The following is an 18,194-nucleotide window of genomic DNA, read 5'->3' as shown; positions in this document are numbered from 1 at the left end:
TTTCTGCGTAAACGACTAAAACCAGATATAAAGTATGTAGAAAAGGGACCTATATATTTTTTAATAAGATCATATTTGAGAACTAACAGTCAACAAAATAAAAGCTAGATAGTCAAGCTAGCTAAAAAATGTTAAATGATGCATTCAGGAGTATTTGTGGCATGGTTTTGCTATAATGTCTGAGTCACATAGCATAAATGTGTAGAATTGCAGAAAATGTGCTTTAAAACTGCTAATTTCTCTCTCAGCCTCATAGCAAAATGTGTAGAATTGCAGGAAATTACCTTTAAAACAGCAAAATGTCACTGAGGACAACACGGGGGATTTTTACATTTTCAGTTGGCGACAGCACCATTGGCCATGCTGATGGCCACACCACTACCACCACCTAAGCCCTATTTTGATCCAGAAAAAAACCTGCAAATGTAAACAAGGTTTGAAATTCTGCTTCTTGCAGTCAATTTGCAGTCTACAAAATATTTGTAATTATGTTCCAGCCCCCTTACCATCCACTTAAGAAAAAAATTGGCCTGCGGCTCAATCTAGTTGATGATCCCAGTCTTACATGCTTCATCAGAAACCAAAGCTGCTTGTGCAGTTCTCTCTATCGACACAAAAAAACTTTTGATAGACTAAAATTGTCATATTTTATACCATATATGGTCGGTTTTGGAACATATGGGACTTGGCACCAATTTCATTAATATGACTAAAATACTTAAAATGGCTTACCAAGAAAAAAACTTCCAAAACGACTAATTTGAGATAAAAAGAAGTTTGAGCACTCAACAAAAAAATACAGAGATGGATTAAATTGAGCAATAAGAAATCAATTGTACAGGATGCGAACAGGTGACTTGACGTTTTGTCGTCAAGCTCACATCTTCCTCAGAGTGACCTGACCATTGCACATAGCTTCGATGTATAGCCTAGTGGCCAATTGAGACACAATGTAAAAAATTATAATATGTTTCAAGGTAAATGGCAAATTATAGCATAACATAATAAGATAGATATTGTGTTTTGTTAATCAATAGGCCATGTCAAAATATACATAAGTGATATGTGTGTGTCTGGGAATCTGGAGACACAGATGGATACCAAAATAATCAAGCAAAGTTTTTCTTAGTAAACCATTCCTTATTTTTGTCATTGTTGTTGAGCACCCCTTTGTTCCTTTGCTTGCTGAAGCGCAAAGGCCCACCTTAACACATGTTTAAACTACTATATGCCAATCCCTCAGCCATAGTAATGACAGGCAATACTGGCTCCGTTCAGAATAACTAGAAGTAGCAGGCAAGGTGATCACATCTCACCTCTGCTATTATCACCTCGCCATTATTTTTAATTTTTAGAACACACTCAAGAACCTCCAGAAGCGAACCAGCTAACTAACTACAAGCTATTTAGTCATTGTTAGCCACTGCTTTTACCTTTTGCACAGCCAGACAGTTTTTTAAAACCTGGATAACACTCGCCAGTCCAGCTTCCCTGCCCCATCCACCGCTGGACACTGATCACTTGGCTACATAGCTGATGCATGCTGGACTGTCCATTAATCACGGTACTCCATTCTGCTTGTTTATGTTTTATCTGTCGGCCCCAGCCACACTCAGGCTCTGTGTGTAGTTAATCCGACCCGCTCTGCCTAGTCAACGCCATTTTACCTGCTGTTGTTGTGCAAGCTGATTAGCTGTTGTCTCACCTACTGTTTTAGCTACTGTTTTAGCTAGCTCTCCCAATTCAACACCTGTGATTACTGTGTGCCTCGCTGTATGTCTCTCTCAAATGTCAATATTCCTTGTATACTGTTGTTCAGGTTAGTTATCATTGTTTTAGTTTACAATGGAGCCCCTAGTTCCACTCTTCATACCCCTGATACCTCCTTTGTCCCACCTCCCACACATGCGGTGACCTCACCCATTACAACCAGCATGTCCAGAGATACAACCTCTCTCATAATCACCCAGTGCCTGGGCTTACCTCCGCTGTACCCGCACCCCACCATATCCCTGTCTGCGCATTATGCCCTGAATATATTCTACCATGCCCAGAAATCTGCTCCTTTTATTCTCTGTCCCCAACGCTCTAGGCGACCAGTTTTGATAGCCTTTAGCCGCACCCTCATACTACTCCTCCTCTGTTCCGCGGGTGATGTGGAGGTAAACCCAGGCCCTGCATGTCCCCAGGCACCCTCATTTGTTGACTTCTATGATCGAAAAAGCCTTGGCTTCATGCATGTCAACATCAGAAGCCTCCTCCCTAAGTTTGTTTTACTCACCGCATTAGCACACTCTGCTAACCCTGATGTCCTTGCCGTGTCTGAATTCTGGCTCAGGAAGGCCACCAAAAATTCTGAGATTTCCATACCCAACTATAACATCTTCCGTCAAGATAGAACTGCCAAAGGGGGAGGAGTTGCAGTCTACTGCAGAGATAGCCTGCAAAGTAATGTCATACTTTCCAGGTCCATACCCATACAGTTCGAACTACTAATTTCGAAAATTTCTCTCTCCAGAAATAAGTCTCTCACTGTTGCCGCCTGCTACCGACCCCCCTCAGCACCCAGCTGTGCCCTGGACACCATTTGTGAATTGATCGCCCCCCATCTAGCTTCAGAGTTTGTTCTGTTAGGTGACCTAAACTGGGATATGCTTAACACCCCGGCAGTCCTATAATCTAAGATAGATGCCCTCAATCTCACACAAATCATCAAGGAACCCACCAGGTACAACCCTAAATCTGTAAACAAGGGCACCCTCATAGACGTCATCCTGACCAACTGGCCCTCCAAATACACCTCCGCTGTCTTCAACCAGGATCTCAGCGATCACTGCCTCATTGCCTGTATCCGCTATGGAGCCGCAGTCAAACTACCACCCCTCATCACTGTCAAACGCTCCCTAAAACACTTCTGTGAGCAGGCCTTTCTAATCGACCTGGCCCGGGTATCCTGGAAGGACATTGACCTCATCCCGTCAGTTGAGGATGCCTGGTCATTCTTTAAAAGTAACTTCCTCACCATTTTAGATAAGCATGCTCCGTTCAAAAAATGCAGAACTAAGAACAGATATAGCCTTTGGTTCACTCCAGACCTGACTGCCCTCGACCAGCACAAAAACATCCTGTGGCGGACTGCAATAGCATCGAATAGTTCCCGTGATATGCAACTGTTCAGGGAAGACAGGAACCAATACACGCAGTCAGTCAGGAAAGCTAAGGCCAGCTTCTTCAGGCAGAAGTTTGCATCCTGTAGCTCCAACTCCAAAAAGTTCTGGGACACTGTGAAGTCCATGGAGAACAAGAGCACCTCCTCCCAGCTGCCCACTGCACTGAGGTTAGGTAACACGGTCACCACTGATAAATCCATGATTATCGAAAACTTCAACAAGCATTTCTCAACGGCTGGCCATGCCTTCCGCCTGGCTACTCCAACCTCGGCAAACAGCTCCGCCCCCCCGCAGCTACTCGCCCAAGCCTCTCCAGGTTCTCCTTTACTCAAATCCAGATAGCAGATGTTCTGAAAGAGCTGCAAAACCTGGACCCGTACAAATCAGCTGGGCTTGACAATCTGGACCCTCTATTTGTGAAACTATCTGCCGCCATTGTTGCAACCCCTATTACCAGCCTGTTCAACCTCTCATATCCTCTGAGATCCCCAAGGATTGGAAAGCTGCCGCAGTCATCCCCCTCTTCAAAGGGGGAGACACCCTGGACCCAAACTGTTACAGACCTATATCCATCCTGCCTTGCCTATCTAAGGTCTTCGAAAGCCAAGTCAACAAACAGGTCACTGACCATCTCGAATCCCACCGTACCTTCTACGCTGTGCAATCTGGTTTCCGAGCCGGTCACGGGTGCACCTCAGCCACGCTCAAGGTACTAAACGATATCATAACCGCCATCGATAAAAGACAGTACTGTGCAGCCGTCTTCATGGACCTTGCCAAGGCTTTCGAACTCGGTCAATCACCATATTCTTATCGGCAGACTCAGTAGCCTCAGTTTTTCGGATGACTGCCTTGCCTGGTTCACCAATTACTTTGCAGACAGAGTTCAGTGTGTCAAATCGGAGGGCATGCTGTCCGGTCCTCTGGCAGTCTCTATGGGGGTACCACAGGGTTCTATCCTCGGGCCGACTCTTTTTTCTGTATATATCAATGATGTTGCTCTTGCTGCGGGCGATTCCCTGATCCAGCTCTGCGCAGACGACACCATTCTATATACTTCCAGCCAGTCCTTGGACACTGTGCTATCTAACCTCCAAACGAGCTTCAATGCCATACAACACTCCTTCTGTGGCCTCCAACTGTTCTTAAACGCTAGTAAAACCAAATGCATGCTTTTCAACCGTTCGCTGCCTGCACCCGCACGCCTGACCAGCATCACCACCCTGGATGGTTCCAACCTTGAAAATGTGGACATCTATAAGTACCTAGGTGTCTGGCTAGACTGTAAACTCTCCTTCCAGACTCATATCAAACATCTCCAATCGAAAATCAAATCAAGAGTCGGCTTTCTATTCAGCAACAAAGCCTCCTTCACTCACACCGCCAAACTTACCCGAGTAAAACTGACTATCCTACCGATCCTCGACTTCATCTACAAAATTGCTTCCAACACTCTACTCAGCAAACTGGATGTAGTTTATCACAGTGCCATCCGTTTTGTCACTAAAGCACGTTATACCACCCACCACTGCGACTTGTATGCTCTAGTCGGCTGGCCCTCGCTACATATTAGTCGCCAGACCCACTGGCTCCAGGTCATCTACAAGTCCATGCTAGGTAAAGCTCCGCCTTATCTCAGTTCACTGGTCACGATGGCAACACCCATCCGTAGCACGCGCTCCAGCAGGTGTATCTCACTGATCATCCCTAAAGCCAACACCTCATTTGGCCGCCTTTCGTTCCAGTTCTCTGCTGCCTGTGCCTGGAACGAATTGCAAAAATCACTGAAGTTGGAGACTTTTATCTCCCTCACCAACTTCAAACATCTGCTATCTGAGCAGCTAACCGATCGCTGCAGCTGTACATAGTCTATCAGTAAATAGCCCACCCATTTTTCCCCATACTGTTTTTATTTATTTATTTTTCTGCTCTTTTGCACACCAATATCTCTACCTGTACATGACCATCTGATCATTTATCACTCCAGTGTTAATCTGCAAAATTGTAATTATTCGCCTACCTCATGCCTTTTGCACACAATGTATATAGACTCCCCCTTTTCTTTTTTTCCCCTACTGTGTTATTGACTTGTTAATTGTTTACTCCATGTGTAACTGTGTTGTCTGTTCACACTGCTATGCTTTATCTTGGCCAGGTCGCAGTTGCAAATGAGAACTTGTTCTCAACTAGCCTACCTGGTTAAATAAAGGTAAAATAAAAAATAAAATAAAATAAATTGTCTATAGATGGGTTAGCTGATAGTCACAAAAACGATGTGCGCTGTTTCATCGGGCAGAAGTCAGTGTTGTTGTGATTCTAGATGGCCAGTTTGCTAGCAAGAATGACAAGAAACTGGCATGTGGGGAATCGTAAGTGGCTCATTTCATCTTGTTCTTGATAGCTGTCTTGTTTTGAGGTATTTTGACTGATTTCATGTCAATGCTAATATGGCAAAAACATTATTGCTAGCTAACCAACAACTGTAATGGTGTATTTGAGAGACAACAAGTGCTCATTGTGCAAATGCATTTATTTATTCAATAAACATTGGAGATTAAATATCACTTACATGGGTGCCATGTGGCTCAGTTGATAGAGGATGGCACTTGCAACGCCAGGGTTGTGGGTTCAATTCCCATGCGGGACCAGTACAAAAAGTAAAGACTCACTACTGTAAGTCTTTCTGGATAAGATACATATACAGTTGAAGTAGGAAGTTTACATACACTTAGGTTGGAGTCTTTAAAACTCATTTTTTAACCACTCCATACATTTCTTGTTAACAAACTATAGTTTTGTCAAGTCAATTAGCACATCTACTTTGTGCATGACAAGTAATTTTTGCAACAATTGTTTATAGACAGATTATTTCACTGTATCACAATTCCAGTGGGTCAGAAGTTTAAATACACTAAGTTGACTGTGCTTTTAAACAGCTTGGTAAATTCCAGAAAATTATGTCATGGCTTTAGAGGCTTCTGATAGGCTAATTGACATCATTTGAGTCAATTGGAGGTGTACCTGTGGATGTATTTCAAGGCATACCTTCAAACCCAGTGCCTCTTTGCTTGACATCATGGGAAAATCAAAAGAAATCAGCCAAGACCTCAGAAAACAAATTGTAGACCTCCACAAGTGTGCTTCATCCTTGGAAGCAATTGCCAAATGCTTGAAGGTAACACATTCAACTGTACAAACAATAGTACGCAAGTATAAACACCATGGGACCGCGCATTCTTCATACCGCTCAGGAAGGAGACACGTTCTGTCTCCTAGAGATGAACGGACTTTGGTGCGAAAAGTGTAAATCAATCCCAGAACAACAGCAAAGGACCTTGTGAAGATGCTGGAGGAAACAGGTAAAAAAAGTATCTATGTCCACAGTAAAATGAGTCCTATATCGACATAACCTGAAAGGCCACTCAGCAAGGAAGAAGCCACTGCTCCAAAACCACCATAAAAAAAGCCAAACCATGGTTTGCAACTGCACATAGGGACAAAGATCGGATTTTTTGGAGAAATGTCCTCTGGTCTGATGAAAAAAAAAAAGAACTGTTTGTCCTGTTTGTCCATAATGACCATCGTTATGTTTGGAGGAAAAAGGGGGAGGCTTGCAAACCGAAGAACACCAACCGTGAAGCACGGGGGGTGGCAGCATCATGTTGTGGGGGTGCTTTGCTGCAAGAGGGACTGGTGCACTTCACAAAATAGATGGCTTAATGAGGAGGGGAAATTAAGTGGATATATTGACGCAACATCTCAAGACATCAGTCAGGACGTTAAAGATTGGTCGCAAATGGGTCTTACAAATGGACAATGACCCAAGCATACTTCCAAAGTTGTGGCAAAAATAGATTAAGGACAACAAAGTCAAGGTATTGGAGTGGACATCACAAAGCCCTGAACTAAATCCCAAAGAAAATGTGTGGGCAGAACTGAAAAAGCATGTGCGAGCAAGAAGGCCTCCAAACCTGACTCAGTTACACCAGCTCTGTCAGGAGGAATGGGCCAAAATGCACCCAACTTATGATGGGAAGCTTGTGGAAGGCTACCCAAAACATCTGACCCAAGTTAAACAATTTAAAGGCAATGCTACCAAATACTAATTGAGTGCATGTAAACTTCTGACCCACTGAGAATGTGATGAAATAAATAAAAGCTGAAATAAATCATTCTCTCTACTATTATTCTGACATTTCACATTCTTAAAATAAAGTGGTGATCCTAACTGACCTAAGACAGGGAATTAATTGTCAGGAATTGTGAAAAACTGAGTTTAAATGCATTTGGCTAAGGTGTATTTAAACTTCCGACTTCAAATGTATATTGTCAACAATCGAAACGAACCCCGTCTGTTTTGCCCCACAGTTGCACGCATATCGGTTGAGTTGCTAAACAACCAACCTGTCTATGGAGCCCCTGACCCAGGCAGTTCGGCAATCCAAATAAATTACCCAAATTCTACGGATAACATCATGTCATTATACGCAGACAGGATCTTTCTTTATCTAGACAATGTATCTCAATCTCTCCCAAACACTTTAAAGAATGCTAATGTTTCAAACTACAGAAACAATTTCAGAACAATCTGAGATGGTGGGTGTCATGGCTTGTTGAAATGAAATGGAACGATTCATATTTATTTTTTATTTTACCTTTATTTAACTGGGCAAGTCAGTTAAGAACAAATTCTTATTTTCAATGATGGCCTAGGAACAGTGGGTTAACTGCCTTGTTCAGGGGCAGAACGGCAGATTTGTACCATGTCAGCTCGGTGATTCAATCTTGCAACCTTTCGGATACTAGTCCAACACTCTAACCACTAGGCTACGCTGCCGCCCCACTAGGCTACGCTGCCGCCCCACTAGGCTACGCTGCCGCCCCACTAGGCTACGCTGCCGCCCCACTAGGCTACGCTGCCGCCCCACTAGGCTACGCTGCCGCCCCACTAGGCTACGCTGCCGCCCCACTAGGCTACGCTGCCGCCCCACTAGGCTACGCTGCCGCCCCACTAGGCTACGCTGCCGCCCCACTAGGCTACGCTGCCGCCCCACTAGGCTACGCTGCCGCCCCATTAGGCTACGCTGCCGCCCCACTAGGCTACGCTGCCGCCCCACTAGGCTACGCTGCCGCCCCACTAGGCTACGCTGCCGCCCCATTAGGCTACGCTGCTGCCCCATTAGGCTACGCTGCCGCCCCATTAGGCTACGCTGCCGCCCCATTTCACTGTACGTGTTTCACCAGGGCCATGAGAAGACCTTACACTCTCATACTCACGCAAACAGAAGCACTCAAACAAACACTTTGACTCACCAAAGCAGAACTCAGTCTTGGACTTCTGTTTCCCTGTGGCCTCGCTCACCTAACCCCCGAACAGAGGAGCAGATGAGATGAGAGAGAAGATGAGAGTCTGGAATCAATCAAAAACATTGCCCTTACTAAGTAGTCGGTTTAAGGGTGTTGTTACCTTGGAGATGTATGTCAGCTGCAGAATCCCAACTGCGTTCGCTCCACTAGGAAGGTTCTAGAGGCAGACATACAACACAACAGTGTAATAAACACAGTAACGCAACAAGTAGTGTGGGGCGGTAACCAGATTTTCATACCGTTTCTGTACCATACCGGGGTATACAGTATTACTGAATGTGCACACAAGGGCTTCTATAAATTATCAAATAAACATATATACCTGTATATATACTTTTTTGAGGGGACGCACAACACAATTGAGGCAACAGGGATCTTGATCCAGGAGGGGATTGAATGTCTCTGCTGTAACCAAGAATCTTGACTTATATATTTAGCCAGTTAGCTAGCAAGTTACCAAAACAAATGCATAGCTCTAGCCCTGAGCTGGATATATATATTTATTATTATTATTATTATTTTGCACCCCCGCGAGTCAGAGGTGCCCTCAACCCCTCCTCACAAAAATAATATATAAATAAATATATACAGTACCAGTCAAAAGTTTGGACACAACTACTCATTCAAGGGTTTTTGTATATTTTTACATTATATAATAATAGTGAAGACAACAAAACTTTGAAATAACACATATGGAAAATATATTTATATTTCAGATTCTTCAATGTAGCCACCCTTTGCCTTGATGACAGCTTTGCACACTATTGGCATTCTGCTTTCCTTCACTCTGCAGTCCAACTCAACCCAAACCATCTCAATTGGGTTGCGGTCAGGTGATTGTGGAGGATAGATTTCTGATACAGCACTTCATCACTCTCCGCATTGGTCAAATAGCCCTTACACAGCCTGGAGGTGTGTTTTGGGTCATTTTCCTGTTGAAAAACAAATGATAGACCCACTAAGCGCAAACCAGATGGGATGGCGTATTGCTGCAGAATGCTCTGGTAGCCATGCTGGTTAAGTGTGCCTTGAATTTTTATTAAAATCATCTAAAGTGTCACCAGCAAAGCACCCCCACACCTCCTCCTCCACGCTTCATGGTGGGAACCACAAATTCGAAGATCATCCGTTCACCTACTCTGCGTCTCAGAAAGAGGTGGCGGTTGGAACCAAAAATCTGGACTCCAGACCTGGAGTCTAATCTCCAATTTCTTGTGTTTCTTGGCCCAAGCAAGTCTCTTATTATTATTAGTGTGCTTTAGTAGTGGTTTCTTTGTAGCAATTCGACCATGAAGGCCTGATTCACACAGTCTCCTCTGAACAGTTGATGTGGAGATGTGTCTGTTATTTGAACTCTGAAGCATCTATTTAGGGTGCATTTTCTCAGGCTGGTAACTCTAATGACCTTATCCTCTGTAGCAGAGGTAACTCTGGGTCTTCCTTTCATGTGGTGGTCCTCATGAGAGCCAGTTTCATCATAGCGCTGGATGGTTTTTGCGAATGCACTTGAAGTTCTTGAAATTTTCCAGATTGACTGACCTTCATGTCTTAAAGTGAAGGAAAAGCAGCCAACAAATGCTCAGCACATGTGGGAACTCCTTCAGGAATGTTGGAAAAGCATTCCAAGTCAATCTGACTGAGAAAATGCCAAGAGTGTGCAAGGCTGTCATCAAGGCAAGGGGTAGCTACTTTGAAGAATCTCAAATATATTTTGATTAGTTTAACACTTTTTGATTACTACATGATTCCATATGTGTTATTTCATAGATTTTGTGTCTTCAATACTATTCTACAATGTGGAAAACAGTAAAACTAAAGAAAAACCCTTGAATGAGTAGGTGTCCAAACTTTTGACTAGTACAGTATACCACACACACGGAACGTTTTCAGACCCCTTGACATTTTGTTATGCTACAGCCTTGTTTTAAAATTGGTTAAATAGTTTCCCTCCCTCATCGATCTACACACAATACCCATAATGACAAAGCAAAAAGAGGTTTAGAAATGTTTGCAAATGTCTAAAAAATAAAAATGGAAAAATCACATTTACATAAGTATTCAGACCCTTTACTCGGTACTTTGTTGAAGCACCTTTGGCAGCGATTACAGCCTCGAGTCTTCTTGGGTATGACGCTACAAGCTTGGCACACCTGTATTTGGGGAGTTTCTCCCATTCTTCTCTGCAGATCCTTTCAAGCTCTGTCAGGTTGGATGGGGAGCGTCTCTTCACAGCTTTTTTTCAGGTCTCTCCAGAGATGTTCGACTGGGTTCAACTCCGGGCTATGGCTGGGCCACTCAAGGACATTCAGAGACTTGTCCTGACGCCACTCCTGCGTTGTCTTGGCTATGTGCTTAGGGTTGAACAGCGCTCCGGGCAGCCGAGCGGAAATGGAGGAAAACTCGCCTCCCTGCGGACCTGGCATCCTTTCACTCCCTCCTCTCTACATTTTCCTCCTCTGTCTCTGCTGCTAAAGCCACTTTCTACCACTCTAAATTCCAAGCATCTGCCTCTAACCCTAGGAAGCTCTTTGCCACCTTCTCCTCCCTCCTGAATCCTCCTCCCCCTCCCCCCTCTCTGCAGATGACTTCGTCAACCATTTTGGAAAGAAGGTCGACGACATCCGATCCTCGTTTGCTAAGTCAAACGACAACCGCTGGTTCTGCTCACACTGCTCTGACCTCTTTATCCCCTCTCTCTCCAGATGAAATCTCGCGTCTTGTGACGGCCGGCCGCCCAACAACCTGCCCGCTTGACCCTATCCCCTCCTCTCTTCTCCAGACCATTTCCGGAGACCTTCTCCCTTACCTCACCTCGCTCATCAACTCATCCCTGACCGCTGGCTACGTCCCTTCCGTCTTCAAGAGAGCGAGAGTTGCACCCCTTCTGAAAAAACCTACACTCGATCCCTCCGATGTCAACAACTACAGACCAGTATCCCTTCTTTATTTTCTCTCCAAAACTCTTGAACTCTCTCTCTGAATGACCTTCTTGATCCAAATCAGTCAGGTTTCAAGGCTAGTCATTCAACTGAGACTGCTCCTCTGTATCACGGAGGCGCTCCGCACTGCTAAAGCTAACTCTCTCTCCTCTGCTCTCATCCTTCTAGACCTATCGGCTGCCTTCGATACTGTGAACCATCAGATCCTCCTCTCCACCCTCTCCGAGTTGGGCATCTCCGGCGCGGCCCACGCTTGGATTGCGTCCTACCTGACAGGTCGCTCCTACCACGCGCTCTCACCACTGGTGTCCCCCAGGGCTCTGTTCTAGGCCCTCTCCTATTCTCGCTATACACCAAGTCACTTGGCTCTGTCATAACCTCACATGGTCTCTCCTATCATTGCTATGCAGACGACACACAATTAATCTTCTCCTTTCCCCCTTCTGATGACCAGGTGGCGAATCGCATCTCTGCATGTCTGGCAGACATATCAGTGTGGATGACGGATCACCACCTCAAGCTGAACCTCGGCAAGACGGAGCTGCTCTTCCTCCCGGGGAAGGACTGCCCGTTCCATGATCTCGCCATCACGGTTGACAACTCCATTGTGTCCTCCTCCCAGAGCGCTAAGAACCTTGGCGTGATCCTGGACAACACTCCGTCGTTCTCAACTAACATCAAGGCGGTGGCCCGTTCCTGTAGGTTCATGATCTACAACATCCGCAGAGTATGACCCTGCCTCACACAGGAAGCGGCGCAGGTCCTAATCCAGGCACTTGTCATCTCCCGTCTGGATTACTGCAACTCGCTGTTGGCTGGGCTCCCTGCCTGTGCCATTAAACCCCTACAACTCATCCAGAACGCCGCAGCCCGTCTAGTGTTCAACCTTCCCAAGTTCTCTCACGTCACCCCGCTCCTCCGCTCTCTCCACTGGCTTCCAGTTGAAGCTCGCATCCGCTAAAAGACCATGGTGCTTGCCTACGGAGCTGTGAGGGGAACGGCACCTCAGTACCTCCAGGCTCTGATCAGGCCCTACACCCAAACAAGGGCACTGCGTTCATCCACCTCTGGCCTGCTCGCCTCCCTACCACTGAGGAAGTACAGTTCCCGCTCAGCCCAGTCAAAACTGTTCGCTGCTCTGGCCCCCCAATGGTGGAACAAACTCCCTCACGACGCCAGGACAGCGGAGTCAATCACCACCTTCCGGAGACACCTGAAACCCCACCTCTTTAAGGAATACCTAGGATAGGATAAAGTAATCCTTCTCACCCCCCCTTAAAAGATTTAGATGCACTATTATAAAGTGACTGTTCCACTGGATGTCATAAGGTGAATGCACCAATTTGTAAGTCGCTCTGGATAAGAGCGTCTGCTAAATGACTTAATTGTAATGTAAATGTAATGTAAATGTTGTTGTCCTGTTGGAAGGTGAACCTTTGCCCCATTTTGAGCTCCTGAGCGCTCTGGAGCAGGTTTTCATCAAGGATCTCTGTACTTCGCTCCGTTCATCTTTTCCTCGATCATGACGAGTCTCCCAGTCCCTGCCGCTGAAAAACCTCCCAACAGCATGATGCTGCCGCCACCATGCTTCACCATAGAGATGGTGATGGTTGGCATTCAGGCCAAAGAGTTCAGACTCTACCATAAAGGCCTGATTGGTGGAGTGCAGCAGAAATGGTTTCCCTTCTGGATGTTTCTCCCATTCCCACAGAAGAACGCTGGAGCTCTGTCAGAGTGACCTTCGGGTCATTGGTCACCTCCATGACCAAGGCCCTTCTCCCCCCCGATTGCTCAGTATGGTCGGGTGGACAGCTCTAGGAAGGGTGATGGAGGAGGCCACTGTGTTCTTGGTGACATTCAATGCTGCAGACAATTTTTGGTACCCTTTCCCAGATGTGTGCCAACACAATCCTGTCTCTGAGCTCTAAGGACAATTCCTTCAACCTCATGGCTTTGTTTTTGTTCGGACATGCACTGTCAACTGTGGGACCTTATAATATAGACAGGTGTTTGCCTTTCCAAATCATGTCCAATCAATTAAATTTACCACAAGTGGACTCCAATCAAGTTGTAGAAACAGCTGCTCAAGGATGATCAATGAAAACAGGATGCACCCAAGCTCAATTTCAAGTCTCATAGCAAAGGGTGTGAATACTTATGTAAATAAGGTATTTCTGTTTTTAATTTATTTGCAAACATTTCTAAAAATCTGTTTTCGCTTTGTCATTACGGGGTATTGTGTGTAGATTGATGAGGGGAAAAATAAATTTAATACATTTTAGAATAAGGCTGTAATGTAACAAAATGTGGAAAAAGTCAAGAGGTCTGAATGCTTTCTGAATGCCCTGTATTTATTTATTTATTTTAACAGAATTGAAAATCAATACCGTCGGTATTTCGAAAAATACCGTTATTACTGTATACTGGGGAATCGCCCAAAGTCTAACAACAAGTACTTATGCAGGCAGAGAGAGAGTTAAAAACCTTCTACTCCCAGTCTCACTTCCTCTACCCTGCTAGCGGCAGAACACACACACTGTTTGAACACACTCTGCCTCAGACACATCAGAGGTCATGTGTGTTTGTGCAGGGACTATAATGACTGTGTGTGTGTGTACCTGGGGGTTGTCCATGTACCACTGCAGTGTGTTGCCCTGTGTGTCCAGTATGAAGTAGCGTCTCTGGAAGCGACTGCTGCCCTCCTTCTCCTCAATATCCAGGAAGCCACACACACGGTTCTGCCTGTCCACGTATGGCATAGTGCTGCCTGCTACCACATATCACTGAGAGATGGAGAGTGGGAGGAGTCTATTTGTAAGGTATTTTGAAATAAATCTTGCATAGTAATGACACGGGCTTCCAATTCTTCAGAAAACCCAAATCCTCTTTTAGAGCAACAGTAACAGTTGGCAGTGAATTTGCCAAAAGAGAGGAAGAGAGCGAGCAGTCATGTCACACACACACACACACACACACAGCAGTTTTTCATGTGACGTTATTGAGGCAGCCTAGCTAAGCATAAGGCCTCAAGCTGTGCTGCTAACCAGAGGATTCACCACAGCTGGAAATTATAGACTACTAAACAGATCTGCATACAGGCACATTTCATCTGGTCAAATAGATGGGGGGGGGGGGGGGCAGGTCAGAGAGAGACAAGGGAATGAACATTAGAGGACAACCTAACCTAACTCTTGTCAGATACTGACATGCTGAGGACTAGACATCATCCTGACTGATGCCTGTCTTTACAGTAGATGCACCTGCCTGGTCACATAAGCATGCTAACACAACTTCTCCTCTGGAACAGCGATATGAAGAACATTTCGTGTTCATTGTGTTGTTAAAGGAAAGAAAGAAATTAACACACACACACACACAGTGCTTTGACATCAGAAAACGCATCTGTTTCGGGTATTTAGCATAGCAGGAGTGACCAAGTCTGAAATTATATATTGGCATCTATAGCAAACTTTAAGTAGTTCTCAATCTTTACAAGACATTTGATGCATTTAAATTTAGCATTACATTATTATTGGGTTAAAAGGGATTTGCGTTTGGTACCATGCTGTCTATGTAGGCCTTATTCGCAGGGCTGGCAAAGTTATCCTATAAATGTTTAACCGACAATTAATGAAAACAACTCTGAACAACAACAAACATGGTCTTAATACATGCATTTTAGTAGAAGGGGAGGTTACACTTTATATTCCACTAGATATCGTTAGCAGTTTTTCATTTTTACATGAATTGGGTAAAGTTGGTAGTCATTTTACGAGCAGAACGTCATTTCCAAAAGTTCAATGTGGTCAAAACCAGTTTTGAGACAGGGTTGTCACCAAGCTGTGATATTCATTAGGCAAGTAGTAGGTCATTTTCAAAAGATGCATCACAAGCTCAAAACAATTAAGACAACAGTGACAATTTGCATGACAATTAATTGTTACCCCAAATTCCAGAATCGTCACAACCCTACTCATTAGTGTGAATCATAAAGTTGTGTTTATTAATGTACAGCTATTATTCTCCAAACAGAATGAGGAGCAGATACAGAGATAGAGGCTACATATGAATACTATAGGAGGGCAATTCCACCGTGCATTCCAACAGTGCAAATGTAATGTTTGGTAACAGAATGACAGCACAAAACATGATTCTGTTTCCAAACTTTGCATCTGCATTGTTCTTCAAGTAAATGGGTTTTTGCAAAACTTTTATGTGGAAAATGTTAAAAAATAGTCATTGTGCATAGAGTTGCATGGTTTGTTTAGTTCTGCAATCATTGTTTTTTATTTGACAAGTGAAAAATCTGAGTATTAGTGTCACTGTTCCAGAAGGATCAGATCCACGTGGAACCCATCCTGTATCATAGATATGCCTACATTATTATTTGATCAGGTGCTCAGTGGGCTATGTTCTGTAGGCTAGATACTCTGTCAGTTATTTCACTAGTTGTCGACTTGTGTGGAGAATAGCTATGCCGCCCAATAAAGCATAATTTAGCATCAGGTTGAGATGACATGAAAGTTTAATGCTGCAACGATCTGCCAACCACAACTCTAGGTATGTCTGCCACACCTAGGCTACTCCCCCCAACACACACATACAGACACACAAAACTTACCCGTTTTACTGTTCGGTGTGCGTGCGTCCCAAGTGTCGCAAAGAGTAAAACACGTCTCGTTTAAATCTGTTGTTACTCTTAGTTGACATCAGTCTACAATCTGAAATATATGCGGCACCCGAACACCGCTGTCAGCTGAGGCTTCTTTCCTGGTAGGGCTCGCGATTAGACTGAACCAATCCCGGAAATGATCTAGTCTCTTGTCGATTTTTGCAGTAGCTACAGTATGAGGAACTGCGTTGACATGAACTCTTGAATTTGTCTGGCTGAAACAAGGAGTTTGGCTAGCCAGACTCTTCACTGGCGCTGCCGCTGATTTCTCTGTTGTTGACTTTTAGGTTTTAACTGTTTTCATGGCTGTCATTGTGCTGGGTCATCAAACATTAATAGCCGTGGTGTAAAGTACCCAAGTAAAAAATACTATCAAGTACTATTTGTGTTTTTTGGAGGGTATCTGTACTTTACTATTTATATTTGTTACTACTTTTACTTCACTACATTCCTAAAGAAAATAAACTTTTTACTCCATACATTTTCCCTGACATCCAAAAGTAGTCGTTACATTTTGAATGCTTAGCAGGACAGGAAAAGGGTACAATTCACACGCTTATCAAGGCGCCATCCCTACTGCCTCTGATCTGGCGGCCTCACTAAACACATGCTTCGTTTGTAAATTATGTTGGAGTGTGCCCCCTGGCTTTCTGTAAATTAAAAAAACAATAATATGCCGCCATCTGGTTTGCTTAATATAAGGACTTTGAAATTATTTGTACTTTTACTTTTGGTACTTAGCATATTTTAGCAATTACATTTACTTTTGATACTTATGTATATTTTAATCCAAATACTTTTAGACTTTTACTCAAGTTGTATTTTACTGGGTGACTTTCACTTTTTACTTGAGTTATTTTCTATTAAGGTATCTTTACTTTTACTAAAGTATGACAACTTTTTACACAACTGATTAATAGTAGGTGTACCACTCACTTCATAATACACAGGTATGCTTCCTATACATCTGATATACAGTCAAATAGATTGTGTACCGACCTATACTTTAGATAAACTTTAGATAACCTCTAGGCTATTACCAGTACTTTGGACTGAAATAGGTGTCGGTACTCATGTTGGGTGCCGGTACTGTTTGTATTTAGGTGCAGGAGCTCCACAATAGTTTTGGCTAATATTCTATAAGAGGAAAAGGAGCTGAAGCAGCAGAAAATTTGAGGTGGTGTAGCCGGTACCCAGCTCCAGTGAGCACCTGCCCTAGTCAAGCATGGCTATTACATACAGTTGAAGTCGGAAATTTACATACACCTAGGTTGGAGTCATTAAAACTCGTTTTTCAACCACTCTACACATTTGTTGTTCAGAAACTATAGTTTTAGCAAATTGGTTAGGACATCTACTTTGTGCATGACACAAGTAATTTTTCCAACAATTGTTTACAGATTATTTCACTGTATCACAATTCCAGTTGGTCTGAATTTTACGTACACTAAGTTGACTGTATAAACACCATGGGACCGCGCATTCGTCATTACCGCTCAGGAAGGAGACACGTTCTGTCTCCTAGAGATGAACGTACTTTGATGCGAAAAGAGCAAATCAATCCAGAACAGCAAAGGACCTTGAAGATGCTAGAGGAAACAGGTACAAAATATCTATATCCACAGTATAACGAGTCCGATATCAACATAACTTGAAAGGCCGCTCAGCAAGGAAGAAGCCACTGCTCCAAAACCGCCGCCAGACTACGGTTTGCAACTGCACATGGGGACAAAGATCATACTTTTGGGGGAAATGTCCTCTGGTCTGATGATACAAAAATGAAACTGTTTGGCCATAATGACCATCGTTATATTTGGAGGAAAAAGGGGGGAGGCTTGCAAGCCGAAGAACACCATCCCAACCGTGAAGCACAGGGGTGGCAGCATCATGTTGTGGGGGTGCTTTGCTGCAGGAGGGACTGGTGCACTTCACAAAATAGATGGCATCATGAGGCAGGAAAATTATGTGGATATATTGAAGCAACATCTCAAGACATCAGTCAGGAAGCTTGGTCACAAATGGGTCTTCCAAATGGACAATGACCCC

General features: G+C 44.1%; 1 protein-coding gene across 1 annotated transcript in view; it reads right to left on the bottom strand.

The window, feature by feature from the left end:
* Positions 1-16,371, bottom strand: part of LOC124034248 (pleckstrin homology domain-containing family A member 2-like) — a 29,494-nt gene extending 13,123 nt beyond the window's left edge. The window contains exons 1-4 of the mRNA XM_046347158.1: positions 16,098-16,371; positions 14,095-14,259; positions 8,638-8,694; positions 8,484-8,532 (exon numbers count right to left, since the gene is read on the bottom strand). Of these exons, the coding sequence (XP_046203114.1) occupies positions 8,484-8,532; positions 8,638-8,694; positions 14,095-14,235 (247 nt within the window). The 5' untranslated portion in view covers positions 14,236-14,259; positions 16,098-16,371. The remainder of the gene's footprint in view (positions 1-8,483; positions 8,533-8,637; positions 8,695-14,094; positions 14,260-16,097) is intronic.
* Between the last annotated feature and the right edge of the window lie 1,823 nt (positions 16,372-18,194).

Source organism: Oncorhynchus gorbuscha, linkage group LG04 (genome assembly GCF_021184085.1).
Source record: "Oncorhynchus gorbuscha isolate QuinsamMale2020 ecotype Even-year linkage group LG04, OgorEven_v1.0, whole genome shotgun sequence".
Classification (NCBI taxonomy): domain Eukaryota; kingdom Metazoa; phylum Chordata; class Actinopteri; order Salmoniformes; family Salmonidae; genus Oncorhynchus; species Oncorhynchus gorbuscha.
The sequence above is the reverse complement of the archived record's forward strand: the minus strand, read 5'-3'. Positions and strand labels throughout refer to the sequence as shown.